The sequence below is a fragment of the Postia placenta genome (assembly GCF_002117355.1).
Source record: "Postia placenta MAD-698-R-SB12 unplaced genomic scaffold POSPLAscaffold_6, whole genome shotgun sequence".
Taxonomy (NCBI): Eukaryota; Fungi; Basidiomycota; class Agaricomycetes; order Polyporales; family Adustoporiaceae; genus Rhodonia; species Rhodonia placenta.
This window is the reverse complement of record NW_020169837.1, coordinates 447,292-465,789: the sequence shown is the minus strand read 5'-3', so window position 1 is coordinate 465,789 and position 18,498 is coordinate 447,292. Positions and strand designations below refer to the sequence as shown.

Below are 18,498 nucleotides of genomic sequence, written 5' to 3'. Positions count from 1 at the left end.
CAGGAAGCCGCAACGGATCAACCCACGTCAAGCACACTGGGTCTTGGAGCTCCAGGAGTACGACTTTTTATTGACCCACAAGGTGGGTAAAACAAACATCGTGGCAGACCCTTTGTCTCGTAGGCCAGACCTCGACATTGGTGACGGCCACTTAGACGATGTAACTGTTTTGAAAGCCGAATATTTTAACGCGGTCACTGCACCAGGCGCTGACGACATAATTAAATGTGCTAAATTATCAATACCCGACTACCCGGAAACAGTAGTTCAGCTATTGGACAAGGACCCTCACGTGACGACCGAGGACGGTCTAATCTATAGAAGGGGGAGACTTGTTATACCCACGAACCGATCTCTAATCGGTGACGTCATTGCTGCGCATCATGACATGCCTAGCGCAGGTCATCCCGGCATTGAAAAAACCATAGAATTGGTAGATCGTTCGTACTGGTGGCCCACCAGGAAAAAGGACATACACGACTATGTTATTGGATGCGAAGCATGCCAGAAGGCCAAGGCCCATAGACAAGCACGTGCCGCTCCACTTAACCTTAATCCTGTGCCAGAAAACAACTGGGAGTACATATCAGTAGACCTGATTACGTATCTACCGGAAGTTCACGGACACAACACCATAATTAACTTCGTCGACTTGAAGTCGAAGGACTATATTTCGGTAGCTACATCGGACACGTTGTCTTCAGAAGGTTTTGCAAACCTCTATCTGAAGCACATCTTTTCGAAACACGGACTATCACACCGGATCTTTTCAGATCGCGGCCCACAATTCGTTTCTAATTTTATAAGGGACATTTACAAGAAGCTCGGGATCACGGGAAACCCCAGTACCACGTATCACCCGCAGACGGACGGGCAGACAGAACAAGTCAATTAGGAACTCAAGACATATCTTCAGATCTTCGTCTCGTACCGACAAGATGATTGGCCGGACTGGCTCCCAATGGCGGAATTCACTCATCGAAACCGCAAACATTCGTCTACAGGCTTCTCGCCCTTTTATTTAACACACGGACACGATGCCTTCACAGGCGTAGAGACGAGGAAGGAGATGAAAAACGAGTCTGCTTCACAGTGGGCTGAGAAAATGGCTCAATTGCAGAAAGAAGCCGGCCAGGCGCTGGAACTCAGCAAGGAGTCAATGAAAAAATACTATGACCGCAAGAAGAAGGATGCGCGGGAGTATAAAGAAGGAGATCTGGTATGGGTCAAAGGGACCAATATCAGAACAGAAAAGCCGAATAAAAAGATGGACGACAAGCGATACGGTCCTTTCCGTATTGAGAAAAAGATAGGTGCAAGCACCTTTAAATTAAAACTACCGGTGTCGTGGAAGGGTATCCACCCTGTGTTCAACGAGTCACTCCTTTACCCTTACATTGAACCCACATTCCCTAACCAGGAAACTTCCCACACCGTGCTGCTGCTTGTAGACCAACCGGACACTGTAAATAAGATTCTGGACTCTCGAGAACGAAAGAACGGACTGCAGTACCTTGTGCATTGGACAGGCAAGCCCCGGTCCGAAAACACTTGGGAACCGCGCAGTGAACTATTACGTACCTCGAAGGACCTTTTAGATAGATTTCATAGAGACCACCCAAACACGCCGAAAGCACCAAGTATTCGTATACCACAGCGAGTACGCTTCTCGGAGACGATAGAAGTAGCGGAGGGACCAGATGATCCAGAATGGGAAAAATGGGGCAACATATACCAAAGATGGCAAGAGCGCAAGCAATTGCACTCTTTACTATTGCACGCGGAATTAGAATCAGACGCCGAGCACATGATCCTACCAATGCGCTTAAATATCGGCCACGTCTGGTTCTGCGACTCTCTTCACAGAGTTCGCTACATTGCGGTCGTCAATAGCCCATCCCCCCACGGCAACAAATTTGCCTATCCCATTCAGTCCGTCCTCAAAACCCGCGAAAACATTGTATGTACACATCCGGAAGCGCGCCTATACGAACACTCCAATAACTTACCTCTCAACGTCGCTCTCTGGTAGATGACGAACACCTTATGGATTTTACTCGGAGTCGTCGCATGCAGATGTACAACTGGGATGGTCATCATACTGGCCAAGTGGTATCAACCACAACGTGGGCTTGAGGAAATCGAACTCGCCCCTCACCCTGAACGTGGCTACACGTCGATCATCATCAATCGAGACGTCGAACCACGAATCCCACCACCCATCTACATCCATAACCCAAGCGACAGAACCTTGTCAAACCCATGCCACGAGGACGCGTCATTCTAAAGAGGGGGGTAATGTTATGGTTCTTTCATTACGGACATACTATTCGGATCATATGGAACTCTCTTTTCTTCTTTTCCTATCACGTCTCCATATATGGTATCTATTACTTACACATGTATTCCTCATGTATGCTTATCACTCTCTTCACTGATATGCCTATTTCACTATCTGTAGTCATATGTAGTTTGTGTCACGACTTGAGGTCAAGCGACAGGGGAAAACCTAAAAGCTGGGGGCGTCCGACTAGATCTCACCGAAGCGATGGTGAGCAACGCTCAAACCTAAGGCTAGGGACAAGATAATATATTAGTTAGGTAAGGAAAAAGGAATACAACTGAAGGCTTACTGACCTAGGGACAAGAGGTCGAAACTGAGGTCCCTAGGGCAGCAGAGGCCGGCTTATATACAGGGGGAGTTTAGGGGAGGCTGTGCGCACTGGTCCGTGCACAGCTGGTCCGTGCGCAGCATGCTGATGCGGCCCCGGGGGCCGGTGAGTCAGAGAGGCTGTGTCAGCGGAGCCCGAGCTGTGCCGCGCACTGCCACCCCATCTAATCTAATCATACAGTAGATAACGACGCGTCCATATCCGGTATGTAGTACAGAGGTTGCGGGTTCGAGCCCGCGAAAAGGAAAAATTAAAAAACGGCTAGACGCCGTACCAACTCGTGACAGTTTGTCATGTAGTTCATGCAATATATAAGCAGGCTGAAGCTGAGGTCGTTCCTCAGTCTTCAGTTGGCCATTCAAAGCTAAAATCTAGCTGTGTCAATTATGGCCCTTAGTTGCACATGCACACCGCCTGAATGATGTTTACCTCAGAATCATGTCCCATAATTAGATAGGCGTGTAATTACATATCAGCTAATAATAAACATGGCCAATTCTGATGAAAACTCATAACTAATACATTGTATTACACGCCGAACCTGGTTTTGCTGATGTACTAGGAGCCGTCATGTATGAGCACACAGACCGAAACGAGTTCGATAATGTATAATGATGGGAGGAGCAGGCCTACCATGTATGACGAAGGCAAACTACTCCTGGACAGATTTTGTATGACACGCTGCATGGGGTAGGCAGCATAGCACAGGCTAACCAGCCTGATTTTGTATCACGGACGGAGGCTGATCAGCCTACATTATGTATGATACTACCAGGTACTGGTGGTTGAACCTGTTCGGTAGGTTCGGTCCAGGTTCAGGGTCGGTCCGACGCCATCGTCAGAGGTTCAGGTCCAGGTTCAGGTTCAGAGCCTAGGGGGCCCGAACCTGGACCGAACCGAACTTCGGAGACCCTATCGACAACGCCAGCAAGGTAGCATTACGAGGCTTCGGACTTCCTGGAGGATGGTAAGAGTGTACTCTACTGCTATCTTGGGTGATTGCTGGTACTGAATACTGCAAATAGCAATGCGCGTACACTGGTTCAGATGTAGTGCATTAATGCAACAATGGCGGGAGCAAGTCCTACTGGTGAAGGAGGAGATGCGGCGGACAGTGCGATTTTTCAATCATTACAGGCAGCAATGGCAGAGACATGCAGAAGAACGTGAGGCGAGTGATCACGCATGGGCAGCGCATGTACGACGGTGAGCTATGGTGCATCAAACAGGCTGGTTCTAAGTTCTAACAAAGCATGATACAGGCAAGCGCACCATTATGAACGTTTGGCGTCCGAGGCAAATATGCGATTCAAAGGAAAAGTGGATTTGGTGCGCGTGGTTTGCTGTTTGTATTGCACACAACCAACAAGAATTTTGTAGCAAATTATTTCAACGGTGGGGCGCGAGGAGGTTGATTGACTCGCAAGGCAGGCAGTAATAAGCAAGGGGGCCCATATTGTATTGTTAGTACTTGTAGACAGCGCAGATGCATCCGCATGATACAGATGTATCAGTACATATACCGATGCATCGCAAGTGTAGCAGATGTAACGGCTTTCAGGCTATTATCTCAGGTGAATGTATCTGCAAAACTGAAGTCCCTCCAACCAAGTTGCATAGACCAAGCATTATACATTCGAGTAGCATTCCTTTCAGCTGCTGCGTATGAATCCCGTAACTCGCCAATATGAGAGCCACCTGTCTACGTCTTCCGGTCCCAGCTGCTGTGCGCTCCCTTCCCGAAGAGTACGCGACATACGTACAGCTTTACCCATGGCAACTCGTGGCATTAAACCCATACTCTCCTCCAGTCGCTCTGGCATCGCCAAGGCCTTTCGGTAGACATATAGAAGACGTAGCGCTGCCTTGTCGTTTTTGCCCGCATGCGTGGCATGCACATCTCCATCTTCTGCCAGACTCTCAAGGCGAGCAAGCCATTCAACGTACGGGACGAGAGGGACATTGAGTTTTGACGCAAGTGGCTCCATGATGGCGTTCCATCTGACCGGTTGTGGGTGGACAAGGTGTAGCGTATCCGCTGCAATGTCGCATAGATCGACGATAGTAGCGGCGGCGAGATCCACAGGTATCCACGATACGATCTACAGCCCAGTTGTCAGCAACCTACGCAGTGGCATGTGTGCGGCGCTCCCACCTCCTGTCCTTCAGGGAGACAGCCAAGATACTCTGCAGATTGTACCAACGCAGGGAACCAATGATTGGTATCCCACGAGCCATTCACGCTACCGGTCAACAAACCGACCCGTATCACGCTAGCGTTCAGGGAAAGCGACTGGGCTGCCGTTTGGACGAGGCGCTCTGCTATCCATTTGGATTCTGTATAGCCGCTTTGGACAGCAACCTCGGGCGAGAGAACAGGTTCTTCAGGGGCTGGAAGTGTGGGGTCGTAGTCTGGCATATTCCAACAAAGAATTGGTTAAACCCGGCCAGCGGCTCATATAGAGTACCCCCTTACCTTGATAGACAGCCACCGTGCTGACAAATAACATGGACGGCGGAGTAGGTAGCCTGCTGCGACTTGCCAACTCAAGTAGTCTGCGTGTCCCATCCAGTAGGCTCTCGAACCGTTCCAATGGGGAGTACAGATCGACAGTCCAGGCTAAAACATGAATCTCAGTGGCGGAAAAATGTAGTTCAGGACGACCACCAACCGTTATGTACGATATGCGTGACAGAAGATAAAAGCTACAACAGCTAGTTGGCAACGTGACCCGAAAGGTCGAGAACGACTCACCTCGTCGATTGTGGGACCCTCAAGACCGAAGTCGGAAGCGGACAGGTCGCACTCCACCAGCACGAGCTTTGGAGACGTTACAAGAGACTTGGCAAGGCCTTGATTAAGGAATGCCGCTGCTTGCCGTTCCTGAATGGAAGTTTCACCAGCCGACTTTCTATTGAGGGCATACACCAATTTCACCTCATCTCGGCAGAGAAGATGAGACAGTATGTGGCACCCTAGTGAGCCTGTCGTCCCAGTCACTATAAATGTCTGTCCCTGAGACTTCACTGTGGCGCTCCTCGGGACCACGGAGCTATGTGCGTTAGGGGCATACTGAGCAACGAGATCTTGCATGACTTGCTCTTTCTGTGGTCCTGTTCCTGCGATGCCGGAGGAGGAATTTTGGGCAGGTGCTTGTGACGCGCGACGCACTAGGTCACCTACTGCCACGTTGGCCAACAGCTGCAGCTGAGACACTTCGACGTATGGACGGAGCAAAAGTGACAGTCTTGCCGCCGACAGCGAGTCAATGCCGTATGCTGTTAGCGGTGTGTCATCGGATAGGTCATTCGTGGCAACATTCAGCGTCTTCCGTACGATCTCCGTGATCTGGTCGCCACGACTTTCCGAGGACGTTGAGATTGGTTCTTGACTGCTCAGGAGATGCTGCCCTAACATCGTCATCCCATGCGTGCGATCCTGAGCGTCCCAGTCCATATTTGGCACGTAACGACTGAAGCGTTGCAGATTGTAATGTCGCCACATCGCGTCGTCGAACCATAAGACCATCTCTGGATAGAGAGGGTCATATCAAAGACACTTCTGACTATCGAGGTCCCTACTCACCTTCCGCAGAGAATGACCATTCGACCGCATGTCCCAGGCGGCGCGCGGCCATATCGTTGCCAGCCAGCATCAGTGACGTATCCAACACACCGGGACATACAAAGGAGAAAGCATTTGGGATCTGAGCCAGTTCTTCCTCTAGTTCGGTATTTGCTCTGTAACACGTTATCGAGTGCTCGATGACTGCAGAGTATCAGATGCACTCACGCCCCGTAATTGGTTTGCCCACCAAACCCAAACAAGCCGGACATAGATGTGAAAGCGACCACAAAGTCCGCATGGTCGACGTCAATCACGTGCTGTATAGTCTTCAGCACGCCAACCTTCGCGGCGAAGACTGCCGAGAAATCCGCCTCTGTCATGTGCTGGAAGGTACGATCTGCGAGCACTGCAGTTAGGATGATGCATCCGCCAATCTCCAGAGCTTCTGATTTCATCAGGCGAGACATGTCGGCTACTGAGATAGCATCGACAGCTTCCAAGCGGAGGTCGAGATCAGCGAGTGTCTCCATGTACTCAAACAGGCGTTGCACTGTCGGATTTGTGTTATTTTGCAACCCTGCCCGCCCACGGCGCGACGTGACGATCATGTGCCGTGCGCCTCGCTAGAGTGACTGTGATCAGGAAGACGTCGTCTTGCACACAATTCAAGCACCTTACCTCATACATGTACATACAGAGATGTGCTCCAACGTTCCCGATCCCGCCGACTATGAGATAAGCTTTACTTGCGTCGAAGAGCGTGGCGCGATCCCGCATATTCGATGATACCTCGACGTCACTTGATTTGGTGTCGACAGGAGAGGACGATACGGGTTGAAGGTCTTTTACGTGTTCTTCCAGCATGGGGACAACGACCGCGAGAGCATCCTGAACTGTGCAAGGATCTGCTCGGAGAATGTTGGTGACGCCCTCATCTTCCGTATTCCACAGGAACATCCTCCCTTCGCCTTGGAGCAGAAGAGATCGCATGAAAGTGATTGGGCCTGCGTCAGTGCCCTCATATCCAGAGATGATCAAGTGGAAGCTCCCCTTGCCCACACGGGCAAGGTCTAGCATGCTGGCGTTCTGGTCGAGTTTCACGTGCTCGACCTTTAGCACAGAGTATAGGAATGCGATAGCTCGTCCAACTGGCGAATCAGCATGCGTCAGCAGGATGCGCATGGACTGCAATCGCTGCAGACGTCGGAAGGTAGATAGTCCGGGAGCGAGAACCGCGGAGAGGAATCCCAGGAGGCAGGCGGGGCCAGCGGCTGCCAAGCTGAGCACCTCGGGGGACACATGCAATACCAGGTCCGCGTGGATGATGGATGGCTGCACAGGGACGCCGTCGAGGACGCCCACCACGCATGTGCCCGCTGGTAGCATAGGCGACTGCGTCCCGTTGACAATGCCGAGGATTGCCGCACAACTATTGAACGTCCACGAAGAACATACGTCCACTAGCACCTTGTCTAGAGGGACACTTCCAGGGAAGCTTTTCTGCTCCGAAACTGGATCTGGAAGAATGGGTGGTATCGGGACTAACCGAGGGACGAGAAATGTGCCCTCTGGAGAAACCAGTATCTCCGGCTCTTGACGCATTATGGCTGGTATTTTCACAAGATACTCATTCCTCTGTTTCTCGGAGAATGAGGGTGGGAAGACGACAAGCCGTATGGTCCAAGTGATGTACTCGCGTCGGAGAGCACGTAGGAGACCTGATGCGCGTCCGCTGTCGCGGCCTGCCAAGATCCATACGTCCAGCTCTTCGGACGAGTCCAAGTTCCTGAAATACTGTTGAAGAGTCATCTCCTGGCCGTGGCTGTAAGCGAAGATGAGCGCGTCGCGGGCGAACAGCGTGGTGTCGGTGGTGGAGCGATGGTCTATACGTTGACTAACAATCGTTGTAGCGGACGGAGGGTCAGAATTGCCCTGCTTGCTGCCGAGGACGGCCATGCCCAGTTGCTCGTATGGCCCTCGAATGGATTCCTCGACCTGGTATCCACGAGATCCGTGCAGCTGTGCTGTCACAACAGAAATCCCTCCCGGCACCACGCAGCTACTGCAGCGCAATAAAATGGAGCGGAATCTATCCTCGCCGGATGATCGATCGAAGACAACGAGGATGTCGTAATATGGATGTTCCGGGAGGTCTTCGCCCGTAAGCACCTTATCCAGGTCTGCAGTTCGAACCACACCAGACTGCACGCGTGACGCATACAGCTCCCGTTGCTCTTCGTTACCGACGAATATCTCGAAGAACAATGCAGGAAATTCGTTGAGGACAGTGATCAGGTATGACACGAGTTCGCGTTCTGCGGCAGCATTCAGCACAAGCTCGGATGTGACATATAGAACTACTCGTCACCTTTTGTAGCGATTGCGACTCGCACTACGCGCTGAGGGGCATCTCGAGCCAAGGATGTCACGGCACGTTGCAAAGCCGCCCCCTGTTGGAGTGCAGCTGATTTCAGAGCCGACGCCAGCGAATGAGAATCAGCCTTATTGCAAATTAGCAACCAAGCACTGATGCACAGGCTAACCAGCTCACATAACAGTTAATCGTATCCAGCTTGATTCGCAGCGGATCATTGCACGATAGGGAAGCAGGGGTTGGTTGCTGTGGGGCAAAGAATGCAGGCTGATAGATAAGGTGTAGAGGCCGTTGCACGGCGGGTAATGGATCGATGTGATGTTTAGCCACTATAAGTGATTGCAGGGAGCAGATACGCTGTCCGTAATCATCCACGAGCGCAATGTCGTAACATATCTGTTCTATTAATGATACCCTGGTGAGCTGTTGTCCTTCAAACATGAATAGGACGGTACTACCTGGCCACCATTCTTTGAGGACGACATGCGCATAGAGATGATGCGGCAGCTGTTCCTCAGCAAGATTGCGGTGGAGGAGGACTGCATCGACGTGTGCAGGAAGGTAATACGCATTCTGATCATAGTTGCCGTTGAAAGGCCTGTGCGCCGTCATGTGCAGGCAGGCATCCAGAATTGCAGGATGTAATCGATATCTGCCAGACCTACGGCAAAGTCACGTATGTGAGTCGGGAGGGTAGAAGGACAACATACTGCTTCAGTGCATTATCCATCCCTTTGATGGAGACGAGAGCTTCTTTCTCGCTGTAATAGACGTTCGTCACGCGACGCAGTCGGGGGCCGTAGGCAGAGAAGTATGAGAGAGACGAGTAGAACGCTGTACAGAATCCGCCATTCAGTATTGAACCTGTCATACAGCCCCAAAACTGCGTACATGAGCCCACATGGTTTTTGCATCGCTGTCGGATTGTGGCAATATCTATATCTTTGAGAGGCTGAGATGGCTCGAACGTCAAGTATCCATCCGCATGCAGGCGCTTCTGCTGCTGGGTGAAAGGGATCGGTTACTTATATGTACTGTGCATGGAGTCCCAACGATGCCTACTTTGCCCGAGTGCCAATCATGAGACGTGACAGATTGGACTTTCCAATACGACGAGTTCAGCTCCACTTCTACCGCCGGTGGGGTCTCAGATGAAAGGGACAAAATCGCCTTGAGGTCAACGTGCAGAAGAGCAGTGGCGCCAAACTCGATGGCCTAGACACACAACAATGAGAAGTTGATAGCACGGATAAGAGACAGAAACAATACCATCTCGATGAATCCCGCCGCGGGCATGATTGGCTCTCCTCTGATGACATGCTCTGCAAGGACCGGATGCGTATCCTTGTTGATTCTGAGATACCGGTGGTTCAGTGGTCCAAGATGGGGTTCCATCTGTTTCGCATATCCAGGCGTGTCCGGATAGAGTGCGTAGCTCTTCTTCGAGAATGGATAGGCGGGAAGGGAGACGTCGCATTCGTAGCAGGCTCGATTGTTGAGTGCGGTAAAATTGACCCCATTGAACCCAGAGGCGGTCAGCTCACCGCACACCCTCAATAGATCGACGTGATCCACAGACGGCATGTTTGGCTTCACGCGATGCATCGTTGATATGACCGGGCTACCGTCGCCGGCCATGGATGAGATGTAGGACACCAGGACAGGATGTGGTGAAATCTCTACAAATGTGCACGACTGCGACGCGGTAAGCCTTTCCATCGCTTGCGTGAACCGTACGGGCGATCGCGTATTCCTCCAGAAGTAGTCGGCGTCGATCGAGTCGGACAACCTCTCTCCTGTCAATGTCGAGTACGTCGGGATCTGTGGGACGTGCTGGCCAGGGTACCGCTCAAACAGTGCTCGGAGCTCTCTGCAGTAGTCTTCTCGACACCGCTCCATCATGGACGAGTGCATGGGCACGCTCGTGCGGATCTTGCGACCGAACACACCTCGAGTCTGACAGAGCTCCAGCGCCCGTGTGATTGCGATGTCGTGGCCCGCGATGGCGATGGCAGAGGGTGAATTGAAACAGGCGATTTCGAGGATGTTGTCCGGGAGTTCTGAGCGTACGCTGGCAATGATTTCCTCTGCGTCTTCCTTCCCGCATGATATGGCCGCCATACCACCACCGAGGGCTTCGAGAGGCGCGAAAGCACGTCCGCGAATGACGGCCAGCTCGAAGGCCATCTCCTTCGGAGCGGCACCGGACGCGTAAAGCATGGCAGTTTCTCCTGCAGAATGGCCGATAATGATGTCAGGCTTCATGCCGAAGCTCGTCAAGAGATCGAAGAGCGCTATTTGGAACATCGCAATGGAAGGCAAGATGAGAGATATTGGCCATACGTCCTTGAGCTTTCCTGGAGATCCACAGCCATCGAAAAGACCATAGTCACGAAGCATCGAACTGCCTGTCAACGTCTCATAGATCCTGTCCATCTCTAGAACACTATGACGGAAGACGGTGAATCGTTCGAACAACTCTCTTCCCACTGAAGAAACATTAGGGACGAGTGTATGCGAGGGAGCTGAGGGACGTACTGCGCTCGTGCTGAGGCCCTTGTCCTGAGAATACAAACACCACGGGACGTGCCTCGCGGGGGCAGAGCTGAGGGGAGGAGAATTGAAGTTTCCCCAAAGACGCCGAATCGGCAATCGCGAAGGAGCGCCAAGTCATGGAACGAGATCGACGCCCGAGGATCGTGGACAAGACTGGCACTTCGCAGGCACTTCTAGTTGCCATGTTGGTGATCGATTCCGAAAATGCGACCGTGCTACGAGAAGATAGCCCCGCAGATACTAGGAGACTTGGCTGTGCAGCCATGATCTCCGCACGAGAATCTAAGGACCCGCGAGTCGGTGGTCCTTCTAGGACGGCGTGCCCGTTCGATCCACCGATCCCAGAGCTAGACATAGCAATCAACGGGCCACGCGCGGAGTGACATGGAAGAGGAGTTGGAGATCGTGGCACGCGTAATTGATACTTGAGCCACTGTATTGCGGGATTCAGCTCCTTTACGTTGACATTGGGAGGGATTTGGCGTGACCGGAAAATGGATATAACTTTCGAAAGTGATGCCAGGAAGGCGGCGATCTCAGTATGTCTTAAAAACTGAACGTCAATCGCTGGTCGTGACTCCGAATAGCAGAGCGCATTACCCAATGTTTCCTTTGACGCTCCCTATCAGCACTTCATCTTCACGACTAAATTCCTCTCCGACCCAATTAACTTCGGTAGGGTCGCCCTTCGCAGTACCTATATATCCATAGATTCAACTAATACAGGTATAAAGGCTCGACAAGGAAACTGACCTGTAGCATGAAGTTCGATAAAATCCACTTCTCGTGGGTTGCGTTCTGCAAGCTTGAAAGCTCGTCGCATTGCATCACGCTGAGCTTCAGCCACTGGTGCACCAGGAGGAGCTCCACCGCCAGAGGAGTTTATTGCCGTGGCTAAAATCTACATATCGTGGTCAGAATACATACCGCATTGAGGAAGACGGTATTGGATGCATACCGTCGCATAGATCTGATCTGCATCCTGGATCGCCTGCTGAAGAGGCTTAACCACAATCGCCACGCATGCTTCCGCCCTTCCAAATCTGGGCAAGAAGCTAATGAGAGTGCTGACATACTCAGGATAGTATTCATTACCCGTCAGCCGACGCATCAAATGGCTTGCATTTCCCATCGCTGGATAGGAGGGACCCTTGACTGTAAGTGACCCAATCAATGAAGCTAACGAGCGCCTCCGTCAGTGTGTGGCAGCCCCGACATGGGCGTTCCGCTCACCGGTGGTTGAGCTGACATCCAGCAACGACAGCGGCATCACATTCCCCATTTGAAATGGACTGCACTGCCAAGTGCAATGCTGTGAGGGAAGAGCTGCACGCCGTATCAGTTGGGACAGATGGTCCGAGTAAATCGAGATGGGTGGAGACGCGGTTGGATATCATGGATGGGTTTCCCGCGAACGATCCTTCACAGTCAAATTCGTCCTGGAATAGTCATGTAAGTGCCTGAAGCATGCGAGCAGCGGTGTAAACCCTTACCGGGTCAGCGACGTTGGTCAACTCCAGATTCGTCCCAGAGGTGAAACACCCGACGTTTCTGTTGCGGTAGTCAATTCCCGAGTCCACGAGGGCCAGGAAGCACTGTTCTACGAGCTTCCTGGTCGCTGGAGCCATGGTACGGGCGTCTCTAGCAGAGATTCCAAATTCGACGTTGTCAAACAAGTCTATGTCTTTGAGAAATGATCCAGCATTGACTCTAATCTCGCCGCGGTTGTTCCCTTTCCACCTGGTACATGTGGTAAGCAATGCACTCAATGACAACATGCATGTGGGGTACGTACGCCTCAACGTTGAATCTACCGTCGGGCATACATTCGTAAGACTCCTCGCCGTTGAGCAGGAAATCAAAGAAGGAGCTGTGCTCTAGATTCGCCTTCGAGTAAGTCCCGCTAGGTAACTCGGCAGAGATTCCGACCTGAGAAGAATGAGGATTGATGTGAGATTATCGATAGAAGGACATACTATGGCGATAGGAGTAGGCATTGCTGAGGTCGATGAATAGGTTTACCCCTTCTCGGTACTTAAACTGCGGGATGCGCGTCTGAGTGTAGAATGGACGATGAATCATCAGGATGTGAAAATCGCTGAAAGTACTTAGCATGCTGTTCCAGAGATAAGGTTACGCATTAGAGCACGAACCATGGGCCGTGGTACACGGAGATCATGAATATTTCCAACACTGTGCACTGGCTAGAGTATCACACGCTGCCAGACTGTCATAAACGCCCAATACTACGAGGCTGCATCAACAGAATACCATAATCAGAAAGAACGCAGTTGCTCTCATGCGGCGGAGCAAGAGACGATGAATGGCTCGCTAATCTCCCTGAGCGGTCTCCAGGTACACCGAGCAGGTAGATAGACGCACATAGAGAGAGATTGAGTGTTTCCAGTGAGATTGAATCACGATACGTGGATAGAGTACTCGATAGCCTTGGACCAGAGACATTTGACTTCTGCGAGCCACGCACGGCCTCAAATTTGTTGTCGCTATCAATTACCTGGCCGCACGAGTTGGTATTAGTAGCAGTAGCATGTATATAGTCTCTGACTCAACCATTTACAGTAGCCCTTCGTTCGCAGGACATTTGACGAGGCGCTCACAGAGAGTTGGAAGCGGCTTGCCAGCACAAAGGGAAATTCAGACTCCGCATACAGTCGGATCTGGAATTGGCCGAGGATGACACCGACCAGGCGTACCGCAAGGAAATGCACGATTGTAGATGAGTGAGCCAGGAACTTCTTCTCCGCCCGTGCCGATCTGTAACAGCCGACATGCATCATTGTATGGATCTGGCACGATTGGGCCTCCGCAAGCTCGAGGATACCTAATCGTAGGTTCTAACGTCATTACAAGGCTGGGACACGGTTCAGCAGAGAGACAATTAGTGTTCATCGCAGAAGCACATCACAATGTTTCATATGTCTCGTGTTTGTGCTGGTACTCCCTGTGCAGCATGAGACCACTTACTAGAATTGACGCCTACTGTATGTGTCCATCATCCAGCCCGATGACCGCTCCTTCTACTCTTTTGCGTCCCCGAGAGTAAGCAACATGTATACTTAGGCTGTTGCCTCCAAGACGAGAAGGTCTGAGGTTCCATAGAATGGAGATGTAGCCACGGTGAATCTGCCAGAGGTCCGGCGCGATTCAGGCCTTCATACGTGACCGTCGGTGCCCCATGATAAATGGGTGTGGCTTGGGACGTCCTCGATGAGCAGCCACTATTCGGTTCTTGTTAGCCTAGTGACAGTCTGAGATATGATGAGAAACACGATTAGAAATTACTCCAGACCGGTCGCGCCATGTCTGCGACAAGATATCAATCAAAGAGCTCATTGTCACGATCTTCGTAAGCAGTTGTAGCATGTGCTTGTATGGAGCTTAATCCTATGGCACAGGTCCGAAGGGTTCCCGTCCTCGAACATAAATGAGATAGTACACCGTTTATGCTGTCAAAATAAGATTGGATACTGGAAACCGCGTCGCTGCCAAGGCGCGCTTTGGTCTCATAGACATGGTGCGAAATGCGCCTTGAGGCGACATATCATGTAGAGAAAATGGAATAGGACAGGAATATTAACGGATAGTGGTTTTCAGGTTGGCGTTGGCGTTGACTCTGTTTTTCCCATCAACGAAAGCAAAAAATGCTGAGGACATGACCAGGAAGAGCAGCACCCCAACGCTTACACCCATGGGACCGTGGATAGCATATTGCTGGACCCTTTCTTGTCGTCATGAACTCGTCGTGTGGAATCTATCAGTATATCACTTGACAGTGGGGGACGGCAGGAGCCGAATTCTCACGTTTGGTTATTGCTAGGCTCACTTCAAATGTATAGTGCGGGCTGTGCCGGGTAAGAGCTGTCGCGTAAGTACCGTGTCGTGAACAATCAGCCATGTATGTGGTGGAAAACAGCAGACGCGAGCTCGTAACAACATGGTACCGAATATGAGACTCAGCGCTACCGATGTATGTTGAGATCAACCGGAATGGATCGCCCGATGGGCCTTGATGCTTCCGCCAGGAACACAGCACTACGATACTCATGTGTAACGATGTTGCCTCGACGCCATCTTGGGATCATAATCAGACGGTGCGGAATATCGAGAAGCCTCACGAGGGGATCGGAGCAATGTAATATCAAAGGAAGGTAGTCAGGTGCCGCGAGGCCGCCCTACGCTTCCCTACACTTGTGGCAGCAACAAGGTTCATCAGTACCAAGCAAGGCACTATCTTGAGAAACAGACCCTTTAACATTAACAACGTTTGATGATGTACCATGAGGTACACGAGAGAAGATACAGGGCTTTCTCGATCCAACTAGCAAACCGGTGGAAGACCAGCGAGTAATGTCGAGGCTCGCTACTGTTTGAGTTTTCTTTTCCTAATGTGCTGCTGCCAACAACGTAAGTAGCTGGTATAGCTTCGATTTCTTCGATCTCGTACCTTGGACACATCGTAGCAATGGGGATAGGATTCCTTTGGCACAATCTCAGCTATTCGTTCCGATCATCTTACTCGCGCCTTTCGACATTCCTTCCATTCTATCGTAAGCATCTTGGTTCTCACAACGTATTCTATGGTCTTTGTTTTCAGCAAGACCACGATGCTTCCCACGACTCGAACTTCTTCCAGGTGTCCCAATACATTACTACAATGCGACGTATAGGGCGTCCAGCCACTCCAAGGGCGCTGATGTTCTCCGCATTGCATCGAAAGATGCCCCGAACCTAGTCTGATTAAATTTGGGGAGTCCCGACAACTTCGGAGTTACGTAAGCAATTCCATCTCCGAAACGCGTTGTCAAGATCTTGCTCGACGCAACGCGTCGCGCGGGCTCGCTACAATTCACCTGTCCCGCGCAATATCTAAACCAGGTGCTGCGGTGCCTGGAGTAGCCCTCAGGCTCTGAAAATTCGCAGATTCTACGCGCGTAGGCACAGCAGACTTCGGCAGAGGAGCTATCAAGATGGGGAGCAGATCGCAAGGGATTTCGATGTACTTATGTAGTTCAAATTGCCGTGATATAGAGGAGGAGGCGTCATGGCCGGAACATGATATTGGCATGCCCGAAGTAGATCGCGCGATGTCGGACCGACAGAGTGAGAATGGATGCGACATATCGAGCTTCAATGAAAGGCGGTGGTTATCTCAGTAAGCTCAGACAGCTAGTGTTGTGCCGGGCCTGGCTTAGAAGCCCGAGCCAGGCCAAGCCAAGCCCGGATAGGTCAGGCCAAGCCAGGCCAAAGCCCTGTGCAAGCCCTCCAGTAGGTCCTGGCTTCGCTGGGAGGAAGCCCGAGCCAGGCCAGCAAGCCCGGGGCCTGCAGTACTAGTTTGGACCTCTGGTGCAGCACCCATCAGCTTATTATGGATGCGAGAGGCGCAATCACATACCTTAACAAGTTGTTTGGTATGTCTCCACAGTGTCCAGAACTCCATGATGAGGACGTTCTCTGTACACCGGAGACAATGGGCGCTTCATGCTGAATGGCAGACTCTGCACTTGAGTGTCTTGGTCAGCTCACTTGTCTTCCACTTGTCTTCTTTGTTAATACTATATTCATAGCAGGGATCGAGACTGAAGATGGTAGAAATCAACAGTGTTCAACACGGCTTGTAACCAGCAAACACATAGGGAACCAAGTACAGAACAAACATACCATACTGTGAGAATGACGCCAGAAAGACCACCAGCAGACAACATCCTCGATGGACATGGATCAATGGTGGATAAGGTTACAAACCAATGGGGCTACCTACAGTGTGCAGCATCTACATAAGTCCTATTCCCACACTGGTGCATGAACATGTGACCCGGGCCAGCAGTGATGCTTGCCCGATGTACCCAAAAGTCAACACATACATGGTCATGTGATCTACTACTGTAAGTTTTGACTGTATTTCCAACAGCTACTATATGTCTACCTACTTACTATGATACACAGTCTTTTTTAACGATGCTCCACACTCAATGTAAATCCCATGATCAGCCACTGTGCATAAGTTGTGAGAAAGTAACAAGCCATGGCTTGAGCCCGAGCCAAGCCCAAGCCAGGCCAAAGCCCATGGCCAGGGCCTGGCTCAGCACCCGCTGAGGCCTGGGCTCTCTGAAGCCAGGCCAAAGCCATGGCTTTCGGGCCAAGCCAAGCCAGGCACAACACTACAGACAGCTATCAGCTGGTCGGCCATCTCTAGTCTCATCTGGAATTCATCCTACAACAGTTTCCAAAATTCATGTCCGAAGTCTGCAAAATGGACTTTAAAATTCATAGGCTACAAACAATTAGGAAAATTGAGAAAATTGCATACAGCACTCAGTACTCCATGCTGCCATATTTCAAATATACACAACTCTTGTAGACCTTCATTAGATCCCCAGAGACATGAAAATAGTGGGCTCATTTGTGCGAAACAAAGGGCGAAGACAAGCACTGTGCCTCTCACATCACACACCGTAAGGCGGACACCCTGTGCAGGTACCTTGTAAGTATGAACACAAAAAATCCTGTGCTCGAGAAATCCTCTTGATTTGACTCTAGGAATTGGTGTCAGGTGTCGACTGTTCCTTGATTACAGGCCGTATAACAAGACTACATTCAATCATTGTTAAGCGCTCGACAAGTCACTGGCATGTACATGCAGTGAAGTATGCCAGCTTTGTGCATGAACCAAAGGCCTTGGACTACATATATAAATTGATAGTCTGAGAGTATTGAGGTACAAAGTATACAGTTCACCACAAAAGCATTGATAGGATTGCTTGATCCGGAATGATCACTCTATATTTCTGCAACAGAAACACCAAATCACATGAATGTTGGTGCGTTGGAATGCCCTACATGTAAGCTTTAGAATACAGTCACAGTTATGTGATTGGATGGTGTAGTTCCCATGCAATAGAAGGATCTTTGAGGTCAAGTCTCAAACAACAGAATTCATTGCTAGTAATTCTTTCCAGATGTCTAGCATGTATCTCCCAGCTGGAAAGTGATATATAGTACCCAAATCATCGTTGAGAAGCATAAACAAGTGTGGGAACCCTGCCAAAAGTAGCATACAACCTGCCTTTTTAGGTGAATATGACTTTCTGCTATTTCATGTTATTGAGGCACATACCTATGTCAGGCTGGTACTTGTACTTATCTGATCTAGTCATAGGAGTGTATATAACATACTACAAGCAAGTTCCACCCTCACAGACACTCTGGCGGCTTTGCAACAGGCAGTTACCCTAAATGATACTAGTGTTGCCAGGTATTGTATCAGTAACAGAGTGGCCAAAAGAGCTTACACTGTCATATAACTTTAC

General features: G+C 50.7%; 4 protein-coding genes across 4 annotated transcripts; all 4 read right to left on the bottom strand.

Annotated features, from left to right (window-relative positions):
- Positions 1–4,324: 4,324 nt before the first annotated feature.
- Positions 4,325–6,177, bottom strand: POSPLADRAFT_1140685 (hypothetical protein; the record flags this gene model as incomplete). The annotated part of the gene is made up of 5 exons (XM_024485206.1): positions 4,325–4,774; positions 4,801–5,084; positions 5,149–5,292; positions 5,345–5,378; positions 5,428–6,177. The coding sequence occupies 5 exons, from the start codon at positions 6,175–6,177 to the stop codon at positions 4,325–4,327; spliced, it is 1,662 nt and encodes a 553-aa protein (XP_024339414.1).
- Positions 6,178–6,250: 73 nt separating this feature from the next.
- Positions 6,251–6,707, bottom strand: POSPLADRAFT_1141025 (hypothetical protein; the record flags this gene model as incomplete). Its single annotated transcript, XM_024485247.1, has 2 exons — positions 6,251–6,413; positions 6,466–6,707. 2 exons carry the CDS (start codon positions 6,705–6,707, stop codon positions 6,251–6,253), a joined length of 405 nt encoding a protein of 134 aa, XP_024339413.1.
- A 2,045-nt stretch (positions 6,708–8,752) lies between these two features.
- POSPLADRAFT_1141091 (hypothetical protein) lies at positions 8,753–13,167 on the bottom strand (the record flags this gene model as incomplete). The annotated part of the gene is made up of 13 exons (XM_024485256.1): positions 8,753–8,943; positions 9,073–9,212; positions 9,325–9,617; positions 9,677–9,829; positions 9,884–11,103; positions 11,153–11,715; positions 11,771–11,867; positions 11,924–12,071; positions 12,129–12,213; positions 12,404–12,609; positions 12,664–12,910; positions 12,966–13,099; positions 13,147–13,167. The coding sequence occupies 13 exons, from the start codon at positions 13,165–13,167 to the stop codon at positions 8,753–8,755; spliced, it is 3,498 nt and encodes a 1,165-aa protein (XP_024339412.1).
- Positions 13,168–16,379: 3,212 nt separating this feature from the next.
- POSPLADRAFT_1141989 (hypothetical protein) lies at positions 16,380–16,893 on the bottom strand (the record flags this gene model as incomplete). Its single annotated transcript, XM_024485367.1, has 4 exons — positions 16,380–16,550; positions 16,584–16,642; positions 16,715–16,743; positions 16,850–16,893. 4 exons carry the CDS (start codon positions 16,891–16,893, stop codon positions 16,380–16,382), a joined length of 303 nt encoding a protein of 100 aa, XP_024339411.1.
- Between the last annotated feature and the right edge of the window lie 1,605 nt (positions 16,894–18,498).